Here is a 17,999-nt window from a genome sequence, read left to right as displayed (position 1 = left end):
TTCCTAGAGGCCCTGGAGGCCAAGTGGACCTCCTCTCAAATCCTCTAGCTCATTTTGGAGGCCATTCTGAGGAATGTGCTGGTTGAAGTAGGGGAACTGAGGCAGATAGCCCTTCATGGAAAGGCCTATAGGAAGAGGCCAGTGGCTACAGGGAGACTGAACTCTAAATTTGTGCCTCACCAAGGGCTCTCACCCACACCATAGCCCAGACTACCCCACTTGGGCCATCTTTATTTTACTCAGCTCAGCCCATGCTGATCTATAGCAGTCTATTAAGCAGTCACAGCCAGAGCTTTGTTGGGTGGTCCTTCAGGGCATGCAACTGGAGGGTCCACCTTAGAGAGGGAAGACAAGTGCAGAGGCAGACTGGGTACAGAGGGATGGTGCAGGGGCAAGGGTAGGACAGTAGGATGACTGAGAGCCTTTACATATGATGACTTCAGGTGAACCAAAACATCTGCAGCCAAGGGTCCAACTCTGTGTGTAGCCTGATGCTAGTGCAAGGGCAGGAGGAGAGTGGCTTAAATATGCATGTGCTCTTGTATATGAAGAAATATGTGCAGAACTTGGGAGGAGAATCCAGTGTTTGTCCATGATAGTAGATGGGCAAAAAAAAAAAAAAAAAAAAAAAGAACAATGACATGGCTGCAACAAGTGTCTTCCCCAAAGTACTTTAATGCACACACCAACCCATAGTCCCTGCCTGCTGGCTAGGCAAAAGCCACCCCCACCTGGAGGCTCCCATGGCTTTCCACACCCAGTGGGAATGGAAGGGCTGAGTCTGCACACATTCCCATCAGTAGGTGAGGGGTGTGAGGATGAAGAGGCGGTCTTCCTCTTTACGGATCCAGCGCATCAACTTATGGATGGCATTGACAGCTGATGCCTTAGTCCCCAGAGGGCTGTAGCACATGTAGAGCTCAAAGGCGCCTGTCACCTGGAGAAGGGGGCAAAAGGTGGTCATCTAAGATGGATAGCCCTTATGAACCCTACCCAGGACCTCCATGAAGCCCAGCCTAATGAGGGCCACCTTACCCAGGCTAGGAGGTTCTCGTTGGGGCCTGTGTAGTAGATGGTCTTGAGTGGGCGGGAGGCATTGTGGGCACGACTGTGCAGGTACTGGTAGAGGCCCAGCAACCGCTCCTGTTCCTCTTCACTGGTGTATGGGGCCTCAATCTCAGGACTGCAGATGAGGGAGTGGGTTCACAAAGGAATGACTTCTATTGCCTTATCTGGAAATCTAGAAAATCTATTCCTAGACAGGAGACTCCACCACATGTTCTACTCTCCAGATGTTCTCTAGGACAGGTTATAGTCATCATCTCCCCACTCCCTGGAAGACTTCCCAGGAGACTGGTGCTCTGCCCCCTCACACACCCAAGGTCATGGTATTGTTTTCTTTGGAGAGGCCAATTTGAGTTTAGGTGACTAAGAAGAATGACATGTCTGCAGTTGATAAAAGGTGTACTAGGAAATCCTCTGGGTAAAGGGAGGAGAGAAGCTGCCATATCTGCCCAGTTCCTTCCCTAGAGGAACAAGTGAGAGAAGACTCTGCATCCTGGATTGGACCAAAATGACCCCCTAGGGCAGAGTTGCTCTAGGGCAAGGGTCCTAGGAGACCTCTGTTCCAGCTTTCTTCCCTGTGTATATTGATCAATTTCAGGTCTTACAGGTAATGAAACAGGTGTATGCTGGTGGCATGATAGAAGTCTGGGCCCCTCGTACCACAGTAAAACAACTCTAGAATGCTGGTCCACTCCCAAAGGGGTTGTCAGCTTCAGAGCTACATCCTAGGACTCAGGACCAACCAGCCTCCTCCTCCCCACATCCTTGTGTCCCTGAAGCAGTGTCCTCCCTCACCTGGTGAAGAGTCCTGAGCTCTTTGATTTATAGAGGAAGTGACGCAAATCAGGGATGCCCACTTGGGCAACGCTGTAGTAGGGTGTGCGCAGTGCCTCCCGCAGCGCGAGGTGAGCTCCGCGTTTGCGAAGGCGCTCCTGGAAGCGGCGGCGGCAGTCAGAGACAGCAAAAAAGTCCTCGCGGTCGGTGGAGACAAGTAGCAGGCAGAGGTCGGTGTCAGGCTCTAGGTAAGAGATGTGTGCGTGGAAGAAGCCAGCTGCATTGAATTTGGGCAGGCATACCGGCGTCCAGGCCTCACCCTCACGGAAGGACGAGGAGGAACTTATGAGATTGAAGAGCAGGTGCAGGTCGATGGGGTGCAGGAATTGGTCCTTGCGGCGCACGAGCGCCACCAGCTGGTTGCGGGCCACTAGGATGGAGAAGACAAGGCTGCGAGCACGTGCCTGTTGCAGGCTGGCACTCACCGCATCTCGAACGGTGGCGGCCAGGGGCAGGCACCGCGCCGCCCCCATTAGGAAGCTGGGGTCTCTAGCCATTAGCTGTAGCAGATTGTCGGTGATGCGCTCGGAGCCTGAAAGCAGGCGCCGCAGGTCGTAGTTCTGCTTCTGCTGGAAGATGTGGCTCAACTGTGCCCCAGTAAGAAGGCTCAGAATTTGGTAATAGATGTAGAGCAACTCTTGTGCCAGCTCCTGTGCCGACTGCCGCGTTCGTGCCACTGCCACCAGCACCAGTGGGCTCCGGCGCACAAATACCACCTTGTAGCCATCTGAAGATGGGGACACAGTGTCAGCCTCAGGTCCTTTCCCAGAAGCCATCCTGATAGGCCTTACCCAGATCTGTGCTGCCTTTCAATTTCCACATCTTTTTCTCTCAGAGCTCTCTGTATTCAGCTTCAGGATGAAACCACCACACTTTTTTTTTTTTTTTCCATACTAGGGATTGAACCCAGAATGAATTCATCCATTCATTCATTCATTGAGACAGGGTTTCACTAAGTTACCAAGGATGGGCTCAGAATTTGCCGTTGTACTGTAATCCCAAATACCGGCAATTTGGTGAGTTCCACCAAACCAAATCCCTTGCTCTCTTTCTCTGCCTCTTGCTTCACAGATTCATTCCCTCAGAAACACAAGGTCTTCAGAAACAGAAAACATACATTCTTAAGGGAAATGCTAACTCAGCTGGGTGGGACTAAGGGCATCATTTTTTTTTTTTTTTGTACTAGGGATTGAACCCAGAGGCACTTACACTGAGACACATCCCCAGCCCTTTTTAAGCTTAGGGCCTTGCTAATTTGCTGAGGTTGGCTTTGAACTTGTGATTCTCTGGCCTCTGCTTCCCAAGTCTCTGAGATTATAGGTGTGCACCACCATGCCCAGCTTTTTTTTTTTTTTTCCTTAATCACCCCTGCCCTTCTAGCCAATTTTCACCTTTTTTCTATAATAAAGCTATGCCAAAGCCATCATTAGCCCTCACCGCAGCCCCATGAGACTGGCCATGTTGTTAACATATGTTCAGGTGAGGACCTTAAGGTTCAGAGAGGTGAATGGAGGGACTTGATCCTCAGCACACAGCACATCCCAACCCTCTAGTCTGTGGGGGTCCAAAACCTGCTATGAATTAAACCTGACCAGTGCAGCCTTCCCCACCACCCCGGGGCTTCAAGTGGCTCACCTGCGTGGATGGAGCGGATGGCATTCTTGTCTGCCTCCAGAAAGGATACTAGTGCCACCATGACACCCATTGTGCTGGAAAGCGCCTCCTCAGAGCCATAGCGAGAGTACACGGGTTTCCCTGCCTCACTCAGGACAAAGACATGCTTCTGGTGCAGGCGCCATGCCTCCGTAGCATCTTCTTCATCCCCCTCTGTTGTGCCCTCCCTTGAGGGCTCCGTGTCTGGTCTCCCAGTTGCCCCTGGGGGTTCCAGCCAGTCCTCAGAGCTTCCTGGCAGCATCTCCTCTTGTAGGTCTCGAGCCACACCTGTCAGCTGGGTGCTTAGCTCACTAAAGTCCTGGCTGATCTGGCGCATATCTGTAGGCAGTGATGGAGGACCCCCAGCACCCTCCTTAGGACTGTCCCCAGAAGCTTCCCCATCCTCTGATTCAGTCAGGTCCTCATAGGAACGGGCATGGACAAACATGGCACCCTCCTGCCCGGCACCTGTAGGCCAAAAGCACTGGTGCTTAGAAAGGGAACTGCTGGCAGACACTCTCTAACATGGTTACTCTAACATGACTTTCTGTCCTGATGGGGCCATGCCACTGTTCCTTCCTGCCATGCTCGTGCTTCTCTGCAATTTAGAGCCCATTGTTTTCCTCTCATCACACTGGCAATAAGACCTAAATCCTCATGGCAGCAGTGGTGACTGGTATTTACCTACCTCTTTCATTCCCATATTAGGCCCCCTCCCTAAGAGACACTGATGCTGACCTTTGTCCATTTGCTCTTTGGACACCTCAACATGCCCCAACCTACCTCAGGAGCTCTGCAGTTATATCTTCATCTTACCTACAACCTTAGCACTCTATCATATGAGTCTCTGATTTCCTTTGGGACACTTGCCAATTATTTCCCTATCCAACTACAGTGGTAAGGTTGGAACCTGTTTGTTCACTGTTATATGCCCAGTACCCTGCCCTATGCCTAGAGCACCTCCCATACTCAGTGAATCTATTTCCCCTCCTGTCCCATTCAGGTCACAGTCCCTGACTGACTCCATAGCCTATGGTTTCCCCATGACAGAGACCACATCAGTCTTCCTTTATTAATTTGTTTTTCAGCACTGGGGATGGAACCCAGGGCCTTAGGCATGCTAGGCCAAGTGTTCTACCACAAAGCTACACTTTTAGTCCCCTTATTTTTCTTAAAGAGACACTATCTTACTATGTTGCCCAGTCTGGGCTCAAATTTGTGATCCTCCTGCCTTAGCCTCCCAAGTAGCTGGGACTATAGGTGTGGTGCCACTGTGCCTGGTTCCTTTACTGATTTTCTTTTCTTTCTTTCTTTCTTTTTTTTTTTGGTGGTTCTGGGAATTGAACCCAGAGCCTTGTGCATGCACGGCAAGCATTCTACCAACTGAGCTATATCTCCAGCCCCCTTTACTGATATTTTTGCCAAAGTAGTTATAAATTCAGCACCATACAAGGCATTGGTAATATGAATGCCCTGTGCTCAAAGAGCTCACAATCTTGTTGGAGAGAGAGGGTAAACACATGCCGAAAATTACAAAATGACTAGTGTCCTGTACAGGGCAGGCCTAATTTGTGAGGAGGAGACATTTAACCTGAGAGCTAAGGAAGGGAAAAGGTTCCAAGATCCTGTAGACAAAAACAGAAGGATAGCCAGACTAGCAGCCCAAGAGCACAGGATGAACAGCACAACATGAAATGGAGAGGAAGACCAGATGTAAACTTAGTCTGGCTCCCTGCAATATCACTAGGATGAATACCCAATGAATGAATGAACAAATAATGAATGGTGGGAAAGAAAGAGTGGAAGAGCCAGAAGCTGACTGTTCCAGCTGTCAGGTGATGGGGGCTACTCACTCTGCCCATACCTGGTTCCATTCCCTGGGCCAGTCCTGGTGTGGGACTCTCTGCTCTCTCCACACTCTGTCCATCAGAAGGAGCCAATGTGCCATCAGGGCATTCACTACTTTTCTTCCTCTGCATATCAGCAGCCATCCTTTGGGCTTTCTGTGGGATAAACAAAATAAAGGAGGATAGGGAGAATGTGCAATTTGTAGAGTCACTGATGTAATTAACAGTGTGAAAAAGTGTCCCTTACCAGGACCCTAAATCCCTGAAAAATATTTTCTTCTAAAAATTAAGTATCACATTTCTTTTCTGATTATAAAAGGAAGACAAATTTATTGTAGAAAACTTGGAAAAGGCCAGGTGTGGTGGCACACTCCTGTAATTTCATCTACCCAGGAGGCTGAGACAGGAGGATTATAAGTATGAGGTCAGCCTAGGCAATTTAGCAAGATCCTCTCTAAAAACAGAAAATAAAGCTGATGTGGTGATGCTGGCCTGTAATCCCAGTGGCTCAGAAGGCTGATGCAGCTGCATGAGGTGGTGCACACCAGTAATCCCAGCAACTCAGGAGGCTGAGGCAGGAGGATCACGAGTTCAAAGCCAGCCTCAGCAATAGCGAGGCAGAAGGATGAATACCCAATGAATGAGTGAACAAATAATGAATGGTGGGAAAGAAAGAGTGGAAGAGCCAGAGGCTGACTGTTCCAGCAACTAAGCAACTCAGCGAGACCCTGTCTCCAAATAAAATACAAAATAGAGCTGGGGATATGGCTCAATGGCTGAGTGCCCTTGAGTTCAATCCCTGGTACCCACCGCCCCCCCCCAAAAAAAAATACACATTAAATACAATTTCTTTTCTTTCTTTTTTTTCAGTGTTGAGGATCAAACCAAGGGCCCTATCACTGAGGTGCATCCCCAGCCCTAAATGTAAACATTTTAACAGACTGAAAACAGGGGCTAAAACTTACTGGGTGTCAAGGCAGTGTGCTAAGAAGTTTATATGGATTGAGTTATGTAATCCTGAGCACTCCTCTGTGAGGGAAGTGCTTTTATCAAGCTAGCTCCATAGATGAAAGAACTGAAGCTGAGAGTTTAAGCAGCTTGTTTAATGTTACTACAAGAAAGAAGCCCTGCATATGGGAACTAAAACAATTCTATACCTTCATATTTTTGCCTCCATGTTCTGCCATGAACATATATTTCTCCATTAAACACAAAATTGAAGCTGGGAGCAGTGGCCCACACCTGTAATCCCAGCAGATTAGCGGGGCTGAGACAGGAAGATCGCGAGTTCAAAGCCAGCCTCAGCAAAAGCAATGTGCTAAGCAACTCAGTGAGAGTCTGTCCCTAAATAAAATACAAAACAGGGCTGGGGAGGCTGAGGCAGGAGAATTGCGAGTTCAAAGCCAGCCTCAGCAACTTAGTGAGGCCCTAAGCAACTAAGTAAGACCCTGTCTCTAAATAATATACAAAAAAGGGCTGGGAATGTAGCTCAGTGATTGGGTGCATCTGGGTTCAATCCCCAGTACCAAAAAAAAAAAAAAAATTTCAGTTGACGGTCTGGGGTTGTGGCTCAGCAGTAGAGCGCTTGCCTAACAAGTGCAAAGCCCTGAGTTCGATCCTCAGCACCACATAAAAATAAATAAAGTATTTGTCCAACTACAACTAAAAAAAAAAAAATTAAGTTAACAAAGAGTTCTTTTTGCATATTTTATTTATTTAAATATTTTAAAAATTGTATATGGATGCAATAGCTTTATTTTATTTATCTATTTTTATGTAGTGCTGAGGATAGAACCCAGTGCCTACATGTATTGGCAGGCACTTTATCACTGAGCCACAACCCTAGCCCCCTTTTTGTATATTTTAGTGCTTGCAGAAAAAGAAGTAAGACACAGCTAACAGGCTTTGCTTCAGGTTGGAACTCTTCTTTTCTCTGAATATTATTTTGTACTTCTTTTTTTTTTTTGAGAATTTTAATATTTATTTTTTAGTTTTCGGCGGACACAACATCTTTGTTTGTATGTGGTGCTGAGGATCGAACCCGGGCCGCATGCATGCCAGGCGAGCGCGCTACCGCTTGAGCCACATCCCCAGCCCTATTTTGTACTTCTTGAATTTGGCAAAAGGAATTCCCTTACCAGTAGCAGGGTGTGGGGTTGTAGCTCAGAGGCAGAGCACTTGCCTAGCATATACAAGGCCCTGGGTTCAATCCCCAGCACCACATACAAAAAATAAGTAAACAAAAACAACTACAGGGGCTGGGGTTGTGGCTCAGTGGTAAACCACTTACCTAGCATGTGTGAGGCACCGAGTTCGATTCTCAGCACCACATATAAATAAATAAAATAAAGGTCCATTGACAACTAAAATATATATATATATAAAAGAAAACTAGAGATGTGAGAATTCTCTATGCCAATTTGATGGCCAGGACAGATTTAACATGATCTTCTGGTCTTACCACAGCTTCAAGGCCAGGTAGAGGACACCTCTAGTAGATATAGGGGGAATCAGCTTTATCAGCAGATGACCTTATCTTCCACTTCACTGAGAAGACTTGTCACCAGGAAAAAACTTCTGTAGACTACCACCATCATCTTGTCTCATCTGCCAGACTCTGCCTTTCTGTCTTTCATTTGTTCTTGAGGGACTTTTATTTTTATTTATTTATATTTGGTGCTAAGGATCAAACCCAGTGCCTCAAACATGCTAGGCAAGCGCTCTACCATTGAGCTACAACCCTAGCCCCAACTCTGCCTTTCTTTTTCTTTTAAAGATATGTTGTTCACACTCCCCTGGGCTAATTCCAGTCCTTCTTGCTTAAAAGAAAGATAGACATAGCTTTTTAACATTCACGCTCGTTCTCTCCCTCACCCCACCTCTCCCTGTCTTGGATCTTCCAGCTTTTTTTATCTTCAAAACGCCCTTCCTTAGATATATTTTCTTTGTGATAATTCATTGAGCTGTACAGATGGTCTTCAATTTTATGATGGTAGGAAAATAACATTAATTGAGTAGAAACCATACTTTTTATTTTCCCCCTTCAGTATTGTGGATTGAACATGGGGTGTTCTACCACTGAGCTACATTCCCAACCCCCCTTTTTAAAATATATTTTGTAAATTGTAGATGGACACACTACCTTTATTTTATTTATTTATCTTTATGTAGTGCTGAGGATGGAACCCAGGGCCTCACATGTGCTAGACAAGCACTATACCACTAAGCTATAACCCCAGCTCTCCCAGCCCTTTTTATTTCTAATTTTGAGTTAGGATCTCACTAAGTTGCTCAGGCTGACCTCAAACTTACCATCCTCCTGCCTCAACTTCTGGAGTTGCTGAGATTAAAGGTGTGTGCCGCTATGCTCAAATAAAAGCTTAATTTTTTTCTTTATACAAAATCTATCTGGGTCTGATAGAAATTCAGAGTAGCTCCCTTCCAAGCAATGATACAGGCTACAGGCATCTTACAATTCTGTTCTTTGGAGCTATATCCCCAGTCCCTGGCCTTGAATTTTTTAAAAAAATATATTTTTATAGTTGTAGATGGACAGAATGCCTTCATTTTATTGTTTGTATTTTTATGTGGTGCTAAGGATCAAACCCAGTGCCTCAAGCATGACAGGCAAGCACTCCACCACTGAGCTACAGCCCCAGCCCTGGCTTTAAATTTTTGATCCTCCAATCTCCCAAGTCAGTAAGATTATAGGCATGTGCCACCATGCCCAGCCACTTAATGATTTTTTTTTAATCAATTCTATTTGTAATGTGAGACTGCTCACACTCACTCAGCAAGAAAGTCAATTTCCTCCCAGGCATGGTGTGCATACCTGTAAACACAGTGGCTCTGGAGGCTGAGGCAGGAGGATCACAAATTTGAGGACAGCCTCGGCAATTTAGTGAGGTCCTAAGCGACTTAATGAGACCATGTCTCAAAATAAAAAAATAAAAAGGCTGATGGGGCTGTGGCTGTGGCTCAGTGTTAAGAGTGCTCTCCTAGCATGTGCGAGGCCCTGAGTTTGATCCTCAGCACCCCGTAAAAATAAGTAAATAAAATAAAGGCATTGTGTCCAACTACACCTAAAAAATAAATATTAAAAAAAAGGGGGGCTGGGGATGTGGCTCAGTTCTTAAGCACCCCAGTTCAATCCCTGGAATCAAAAAAACAAAGCAAACCAATTTCCTCATAGGGGTGTAAAAGGCCTCATCCCATATGCCCTCACTTCTGTACTTTTAAATTTTTTTAGTGGGTTGGGGTTGTGGCTCAGTGATAGAGCGCTCACCTAGCACATGTGAGGCCCTGGATTCGATCCTCAGCACCACATAAAAATAAATAAAGGTATTGTGTCCAACTACAACTAAAAAATATTATTATTTGGTACTGGGAATTAAACCAGCCCTTTTCATTTATTTATTTTTGAGACAGGAACTCTTTAAATTACCAAGGCTGGCCTCAAACATGCAATCCTTCCTGCTCAGCCTTCTGAATTGCTGTGATTACAGGTGTGTGGACTGTACCCAGCTTCTCCTTTACTTCTTTGACCTTATCTCCTACCCTTTCTCCCAACTATTTCTGCCTTAGTCCAGCCATAGTGGCTTTTCCTAAATATCCTGAGCATTCCTTTATTTCAGACTTTGCCTTTGCTGAACTTCCTCCCTGTGCATATTTCCCTGTCTGGGCTAGTACATTATTCACTGTTCCTCACTTCCTTCAGATTGCTGCTCAGTATTACATTATCAGAGAGGCCTTTCTGCAATATCCCTGCTCACCCTGGTTTATTTCTCAGGACTGAAGGTCCCCCTGTGGCTTGCTACAAATTTCAGGTGATTAGAGCCACATGCAGGAGGAGCTTAATCAACATTTGCTAGATAAACATCTTTGAAAGGGAGGCAGTGCAAGATCTGTGAACACCTAGATCCAGCACTTGCTACAATGAGGCAAAAAACAATCAAACAAATAAACCAACTCAGTCTGTAGAAGACTTTTCTTTGGTGATAGTCAAATATTCAGGAACAATGGCTCTGCAATTAGAGGAACTTGGATTTACAGTTCTGTTTTCTCATCTATAAAATGGAGATTTAAAGAAAAAAAATGGAGATAATTCTGGCATACATCTGTAATCCCAGGTAATTGGGAGTCTGTGGCAGGAGGATTGCAAGTTTGAGATCAGTCTGAGTGATTTTTTGAAACTCTATTTCTAAATAAAAATATAAATAAAAAGGACTGAGGATGTAACTCAGCAAGCAGTAGAGCACCTCTTCATTCCGTCCTCAGTAAAAAAAAAAAAAAAAAATTAAATTAAAAATGGTGATAATAATACTACTGATTCATTGGGTCATAGAAGATAATATATGTAATCTAATTACCTTAGTATACAATTATTTTGACATAGCATACATTTGAATCTAATAGGGTATGAATTCTCATTTTTCCATTGCAGGATTCTCAATATTTTTTAAATAATTTTTAAATTTATATATGACAGAGGAATTCATATTACACATGTAGAGCACAAATTTTTCATATCTCTGGTTGTCTCAATATTAAGAAGTAAACTCTCTCAAAATTAATAAATTTAAATAAAACCTCAAAAAAATAATAATTACATTAGTATAGAGTAGGCATTTATATGCGTACTGCTGTCATTTAGTACATCATGATTATTTTTACTTTGCATTCAGACCATGTATAACAGTACTCACACACAGATCCAGTGGTCTCTGACATGTAAATCAGTCCTTTATGAGTTTGCTCAGCCAGACAGGGGCCCTGGATGAATGGCCTGGGGAAGCATGCATCTGATCTTATGAAGTCAGGTGGGCTCTAGCCTGAAATGACCCACCTGTCAGATCAGGCTATTTACAAGTGTTAGAGTTGAAAAACAGATGACTAGCTCTTTGCTGCTCCTAGAAGTCTCTGCCATGTTTAACTGGCCCTGCACTGTGGCCTTGAACTTCTGGTTCAAAGATCCGAACAAGGTCTACAGCAGTTTAATCCTATCCTGAGAACCCATTCCCCACTGATCCCTTGTAGGCTTCAGCTGACTAAACCCAGTATGTCTGACTGTACCCAGCATCCTAGCATGGTACCTGCATGGGGAAGAGAAGAGAGTCAACTGTCTAGGGGTAATAGGTGCTTCTTTTTTATTTTTATTTTTGGTACCAGGGATAGAACCCAGGGGCATTTAACCATTGAGTTGGGATCCCCAACACCCCCCTTTTTTCAAACAATGTTTTTTTTAAGAACTTTTTTAATAACAAAGACTTCCTTCGTCTTTTTTTTTTTTTTTAATTTTTTGTAGTTGTAGATGGCCAGAATGCCTTTATTTTATTTGTTTATTTTTATGTGGTGCTGAGGATCAAACCCAGTGCCTTATGCATGCCAGGCAAGTGTTCTGCCACTGAGCTACAGCCCCAGCCCCCAAATATCTTTTTTTAATATTTATTTTTTAGTTGTAGTTGGACACAATAACTTTATTTTATTTACTTATTTTTATGTGGTGCTGAGGATCAAACCCAGTGCCTCACACAGGCTAGGCCAAGTGCTCTACTCCTGAGCCACAACCCCAGCCCCAAGAATCCTTTTTTTTTTTTTTTAACTTTATTTTGTTTATTTTTTTATGTGGTGCTAAGGCTTGAATCCAGTGCCTCACATGTGCTAAGCAAGCACTCTACCACTGAAGCTAAACCCCAGCACCCCCAGCCCCTTTTTATTTTTTATTTTGAGACAGGGTCTCACTAAGTTGCTTAGGGCCTTGCTAAATTGCTGTGGATGGCTTGAACTTGTGATCCTCCTGCCTCAGTGGCCAGAGTTGCTGCAATTATAGAGGTGTGCGACCACACCCACTAGTGAGTACCTCTTTCACCACAGTCCCCCTGCCATGTGAGATCATGTGGCATCTCAGTTTCTCCAAGATCAATCTGGGGTTCCACCAGAAAGCCTGATGGAGCAAATAGCTTTTTGAATACTTATCTTGGAAATTCAGGCAGAAAAGCTCAGTGAATCACACAAAACCCACCCCAACCCCCAAAAGACCCATAATCTGTGCAAGGAAGCTGCTGGGAGGTTCAGCCTGAATCAGTTAGGCAAGATCTTTCAGAACCAGCCCAGATGTCTTTACCAGGCAGCCCCTCTAGATATCCCCAGGACTTGCTACTTTTCCTAGAAGTCCCTTGCAGGGCTTGTAAGCAAAGTAACCAAACAGGTTGGTGCAATCAGCCCTTCTACTGTGCCTGGGGTGGGCCTTGCAAGAGCTCTTCCCTACTGGTTCCTAATCACCTTGCTCCCTTTTCCTACTTGGATAGTGCTTGTTTCACCCCACCTTCACCCTTTGGAGAGTGGTTTTATCTGGGAGGGAGTTGCCAGGATGAAGGACGTGTAGAGACAGGGTCCTACTAAGACTGTTCTGTGGCTGCTTCAGCAAGATGCTTACTCTATGCTTAAAGACTAGCCTGGAACTTGTCACTTCTGGCGGCCACTCCCCTCCTTGACAAAGGCTGCTCACACTTCTCAAGCGAACTGGAGCCTAGAAAGGGTGCTTCAGTACAAGTGGCAGCCCAGTTACCTAGCCAGGGCGCCCTTGAGAACAAAGTCCTGAGCCCTAAGACCCTTCCAGGAGCTCCAGAACACTTGCGTTGCTTTTTGAGAGGACTTTGAGGGTCAAATATACGTGCATTGGTAGATGTGAGTACTATTTCACCCTCTTGGCCAAAGGATGGGTTCCAGGCCTCTTTTTTTTGTATTCCCCAGCTATGGGCCAGCCGGCATAGGGACCCCAGGAAGACCCACTTTCCTAACACAAACGGTGCTCAGGGTTGCTGGGACCCTAGTCTTCAAGTCCCTCCCTCCAAAGATGACAGCTCTCCTGCTTCTCAGCGACCCCAGGCCACGTGGGTTGGCAGTCGGACTCACCTGTTTGGGGGGGGGGGGGAACCAGGACGCACAGAGGGTGCCAGTCACTGCCCTCTGCCGGACCCCCGGAGGGGTGTAGGTGTCCGGCCGGGCCAGGCCCGGGGGCGCAGTTTCGCGGGGCCACGTCCCCTTGCGGACACACACATGGCAACAGTTCGGCACCGATTTCCCCTTGCCGCCCCTCACCCGGCCTCTGGCGCAGGAAGGCAGCCTTCGCTGGCCTCTCGCCGAGGAGGCCCGGTTCCAGTCGCTTGGCCCGACCAAGCCCGCCCCCCTGGTGCATTGTGGGAAATGTAGTCTGTAGGCGGCACGGCCCGAGCGGTTCGGCTCTCCAGAGCCCAAAAGAGTCGGGGGCGGGACCTGACCCAGATCCGGGTTTGTCTCACCCGGCGCCTCCTTCTCCAGCGTCTCGGAGGCCCGGGAGCACCCTCTCCCCATCTGCCGTCCCCGAGGTCAAAAGCCCTGCGACTGCTGCAGATCTGTACTCTTTCGACCCTTGGCCCAAACTAATGACAGGTTTCATTCAAGAGCGAGGAAGTAACGTTGACGTTGTTTCCCCGACATATTGTGGAAGGACACTGCAAGTTTGGGGTGCTGGATAAATATTAGTGAGTTTACAGTAGCTGTAAAGGATGTGAGCATGCGCAAAAGCCGCACTAATCGTTTTTAATTTATGAGACTCTAGAACAGGTAGTTCTTAACTGTGCACACTGAATGACCTGGGGAGCTTTTAAAAAACACTAATATTTCAACACTACTCCTAGAGATTTTGATTAAATTGGATGGGTATGGGGAACCAGGCTTCAGTATTATTTTAAGGGCTCCCTGGGTTATTTGCAAGGATAAAGAACCACTGTTTATAATTTCCTAGAGGCAAAACAATGAAAACAACAGGAAAACCCAAGCTGTTCCAAATGGCTCTTATTTTTGGAGAACAGTTTAAAGAAGTCACATTAAGTTGACAACAAAATATCTCATATTTTCTTTTGAAGCAATTAACTCACTTTGTAGCTTCGTGGTTTGTTCTCCCAACAATTCTGGGATGAAGGGGAAAAAATTCTGAAACCACTCCTGTGACTCTACCAGCTACTCCAACAAACACCCAAAGCAATATCCTGTGTTCCTCTTTTTTTTTTTTTTTTCCTCCAAAGCAAGCAGTAGGTCTTCCTGTGTCCCCCTTGGTCCTACGGGAGAGAGCTCTACCTTAGTCTTTTTCTCATGGTCTCAGATGGCTACCACTTGGAGCCTACTGGCTTGTGACTGCCATTATAACAAAGCTATGGCCTTTTACAGGAGATATCTTCCTATGGGGCGTTCAGAACCTCAAACATAGCTTGAAAGGAAGCTTCTCAGGTGAGAAAATGTTCTTTTCCTTGGAATGGAGATAGAAGAGTCTTCACAGGTCGCACAATATTTTTTCTACTCACTAGCTCAGGACTCCAGGTTCCCCTCTTATACAGTTTTTTTTTTTTTTTTAAGTTGTTGATGGACTTTTATTTATTTATTTGTTTATTTTTGGTACCAGGGATCAAACCCAGAGGCACTTAACCACTGATCCACATACCCATCCCCCCCCCTTTTTTTAAGTTGTAGATAGAATATCTTTATTTTATTTTTATGTGGTGCTGTGGATTGAACACAGTACCTCACACATGCTAGGCAAGTGCTCTGGTGCTGAGCTACAGCCCCAGCCCTTTTTAGTGTTTTATTTAGAGACAGGGTCTCACTGAGTTTCTTTCTTTCTTTCTTTTTTGGTGGTACTGGGGATTGAACCCAGGGCCCTGTGCATGTGAGTCAAGTACTCTACCAACTTAGCTATATCCCCAGCTCCCTCACTGAGTTTCTTAAGGCCTCACTAAATTGCTGAGGCTAACTTTGAACTTGTGATCCTCCTGCCTCAGCCTCCCCAGGAGCTGAGATTACAGGCATGCACCACCACTCCTGGCTATTTTATTTATTTATATTCAGTGCTGAGAAACGGAACCCAGTGCCTCATACATGCTAGGCAAGCACTCTGCTACTGAGCTACAACCCCAGCACAAGAATATAAGCCAAGGGCTGGGGTTATAGCTTGGTGGTAGAGCACTTGTGTAGCATATGTGAGTCACTGAATTTGATCTTTAGCACCACATATAAATAAGTAAAATAAACGTCCACTGACAACTTAAAAAAAAAAGGATTAAAAAAAAAGAATTTAAGCCAAGAAGATCTTATAGTCTCTGGTACAGAGATATCCTGGCTAAAACATTAAGCAGAAATTGTATCCTAGGAAATTGAACCCTATAGAAAACAAATTCAGATGGTCATGGTGGCAAATGCCTGTAATCTCAGCTGCTTGGGAGGCTGAGGCAGGAGGATTGCAAGTTCAAAGCCAACCTCAGCAAAAGCAAGGTGCTAAGCAACTCTGTGAGACCCCATCTCTAAATAAAACACAAAATAGGGCTGGGGATGTGGCTCAGTGGCCAAGTGCCCCTAAGTTAAATCCTGGTACCACCCCCCAATAAAAAAATAATAATTCAAAGTTTTCTACCTAACCAGATTCCCTAACTGTAGGACCTCAGAATTTCTTCTGAATAGTAGTACTGTATTCTGAAGTATATCTACTTAGTTAAGTATATATCCCATGTGCTTCTGACTGACTATTCAGAAGAATAGTAGTAGTCTTCTTGCCTAACATATGCTTGCCTAACATTTGCAAGGTATTATGTTCAATCCCTAGCATTGCAAAACAAGAATAATAACAATAAAAACAAAAAACAAAAATTTAACTAAATAAAGAAAAAACAAAGAAAAAAAGAAGCCATGCATGTTAGTACATAACTTTAATCTCAGTTATTCAGAGACTGAGGCAGGAAGATCACAAGTTCAAGGCCAGCCTGCGCAACTTAGCAAGATCCTGTCTCAAAATAAAAATAAAAAATAAGCTGGTACACACCTGTAATCCCAGCAACTCAGGAATCTGAGGCAAAAGCATCACAAGTTCAAGGCCGAGACCCTGAGTTCAATCCCCATATTCCACTACCACAAACAAAACAAAACAAACAAAAAACCTTCAAGTTCAGTCCAGCACACCTGGCTTTCTTCATTCCAAGATCTCAATGGTACCAAACCTGACACTTCTATTTTTAAAGTTACAAATTTCCTTCCCTTTAATTTTCTCCATAGATTTTACTACCACCAGAGAGATTGAATAATGTAGCTTGTTTAGTTTTTAGTTTGTCTCCAATAACTATTGTCATACACATCTGCACTAGGGCAACAGTTTATTAGTTTTGTTCATTCCTATATTCCCAGCACCTGATATAGTAACTGTCATATAGCAGACACTTCATAAGTTCTTGAAGGAATGACCTCTCAACAAGATACCTAAAAGTGAAATGTAACTTTATTGTTTCTTTCTTTTTTTTCCCCTGTGGTAACTAGGGATTAAACCCAGGAGGGCTCTACCACTGACCTACATGGTGTTGCTAAATTGTTCTGGCTAGCATTGAATTGAACTTGTAATCCTCCTGCCTCAGCCTCTTGAGAAGATGGGATTATAGGCCTGTGCCACTCTGCTTGGTGGAAGAGAACTATAAAGACTACTCTACTCAAAACCTCCTTTCTCTACAATGAAGCCTGCTTTATTTTAGAATGCTTTGTGGGCATTTCTTGCAGTTGATTTCTTTGATCACATAATGTTGAATTTAGGCTCCAAAATCCAGGTTACCTTTCCTGAAGGCCTACTGACAAAGATACCTGATACCAGGTGGCTGGGACCAAAGAGCCTTTCAATAATGTAGACAATCCATCTGGGAATTGGACGTGGCTCTTCAAAGAACATTAGCTGGAAAATTCTGGAGGTGAGCTGCAAAACCGAAAGCTGTATTTGTCGTCTTATTTTCTGCTAAATTGCAGATTTGCAGTTTCCTCCCAGCTCTTCTATGACCTTGCACAAGTCATTCCGGACTAGATTTATAGCCTGAGACCTAGCATGGCTCTGTGGAAGTTGAGTGGATTTTTCTTTATGGTTTGTGCTAGTGAACCTTTAGCATGGATGGTGTCTGGTATTCTTGAGCTGGGATGCCTAAAATTCATCAGAAAAAGGGGATGAACCTCTAAGATGTACTGCTTCTCTATCAAAATTCTTCTTTCATACCTATCCTGGAGTCTCAGGTAGAAGGGCTCTGCTTCCTGGGCAGGGAGAGCCTGGGGCTAGGGCCTTGTGTGGGCACATGGCCAGGAGTCATTTCCTCCAACAGCTTAGGCCCTAAGACGCTATTTCCCATTTCTTTCACACGAACTGACAATGAGGCGGCCTCGAGCTAGGCAGGTCAGGACCGTACCGTTCCAAACAGGGAGCACACCTACGGAAGGCAAAGTCACCAACAGCACACCTTGCTCAATTCCCGGGACAGCTCCAGACAACGAGCTGAGGTAGGGTAAAGGACAAAACACAACCCCTAGTAGGCCCCACGGACGAAGCAGGAAAGCGCGCCTTCCTATTGGACAATGGTTAGCAGCGTGCACTTATGCCCCGCCCTAGAAGGCAATTCCCCCCCCCCCTCAGCGCGGTGCACCGCGGGAGTGGAGTCTGCGGGACTGATCGCGGTACTCCATATCCCAGCGGGCAGAGCGCTGAAGGCCGCGGCACGGCGCCTTTGTGGAAGCAGCTGCTGGCGGGGAGGAAGTTCCGGGGTCCGCGGC

General features: G+C 45.4%; 1 protein-coding gene across 1 annotated transcript; it reads right to left on the bottom strand.

The window, feature by feature from the left end:
* Positions 1-655: 655 nt before the first annotated feature.
* Mon1a (MON1 homolog A, secretory trafficking associated) lies at positions 656-13,576 on the bottom strand. The gene is made up of 6 exons (XM_046431943.1): positions 13,314-13,576; positions 5,417-5,555; positions 3,535-4,020; positions 1,861-2,626; positions 1,036-1,183; positions 656-937 (listed from the first exon to the last, which is right to left on the bottom strand). Exons 2-6 carry the CDS (start codon positions 5,541-5,543, stop codon positions 797-799), a joined length of 1,668 nt encoding a protein of 555 aa, XP_046287899.1. The 5' UTR covers positions 5,544-5,555; positions 13,314-13,576; the 3' UTR covers positions 656-796.
* Positions 13,577-17,999: the final 4,423 nt, after the last annotated feature.

This window comes from Marmota monax, unplaced genomic scaffold (genome assembly GCF_021218885.2).
Source record: "Marmota monax isolate L192 unplaced genomic scaffold, Marmota_monax_Labrador192_F-V1.1 WCK01_AAM20220418_F8-fsc00022, whole genome shotgun sequence".
NCBI classification, from domain to species: Eukaryota; Metazoa; Chordata; class Mammalia; order Rodentia; family Sciuridae; genus Marmota; species Marmota monax.
The sequence above is the reverse complement of the archived record's forward strand: the minus strand, read 5'-3'. Positions and strand labels throughout refer to the sequence as shown.

Coding starts and splice junctions, on each gene's coding strand:
- Mon1a (XM_046431943.1), bottom strand. CDS start 5,543: ATGGCTGCTGATATGCAGAGGAAGAAAAGTAGTGAATGCCCTGATGGC. Junction 4,021..5,416: donor GGCCCAGGGAATGGAACCAG/GTATGGGCAGAG, acceptor TTTGGCCTACAG/GTGCCGGGCAGGAGGGTGCC. Junction 1,184..1,860: donor AGCTCAGGACTCTTCACCAG/GTGAGGGAGGAC, acceptor CCTCATCTGCAG/TCCTGAGATTGAGGCCCCAT.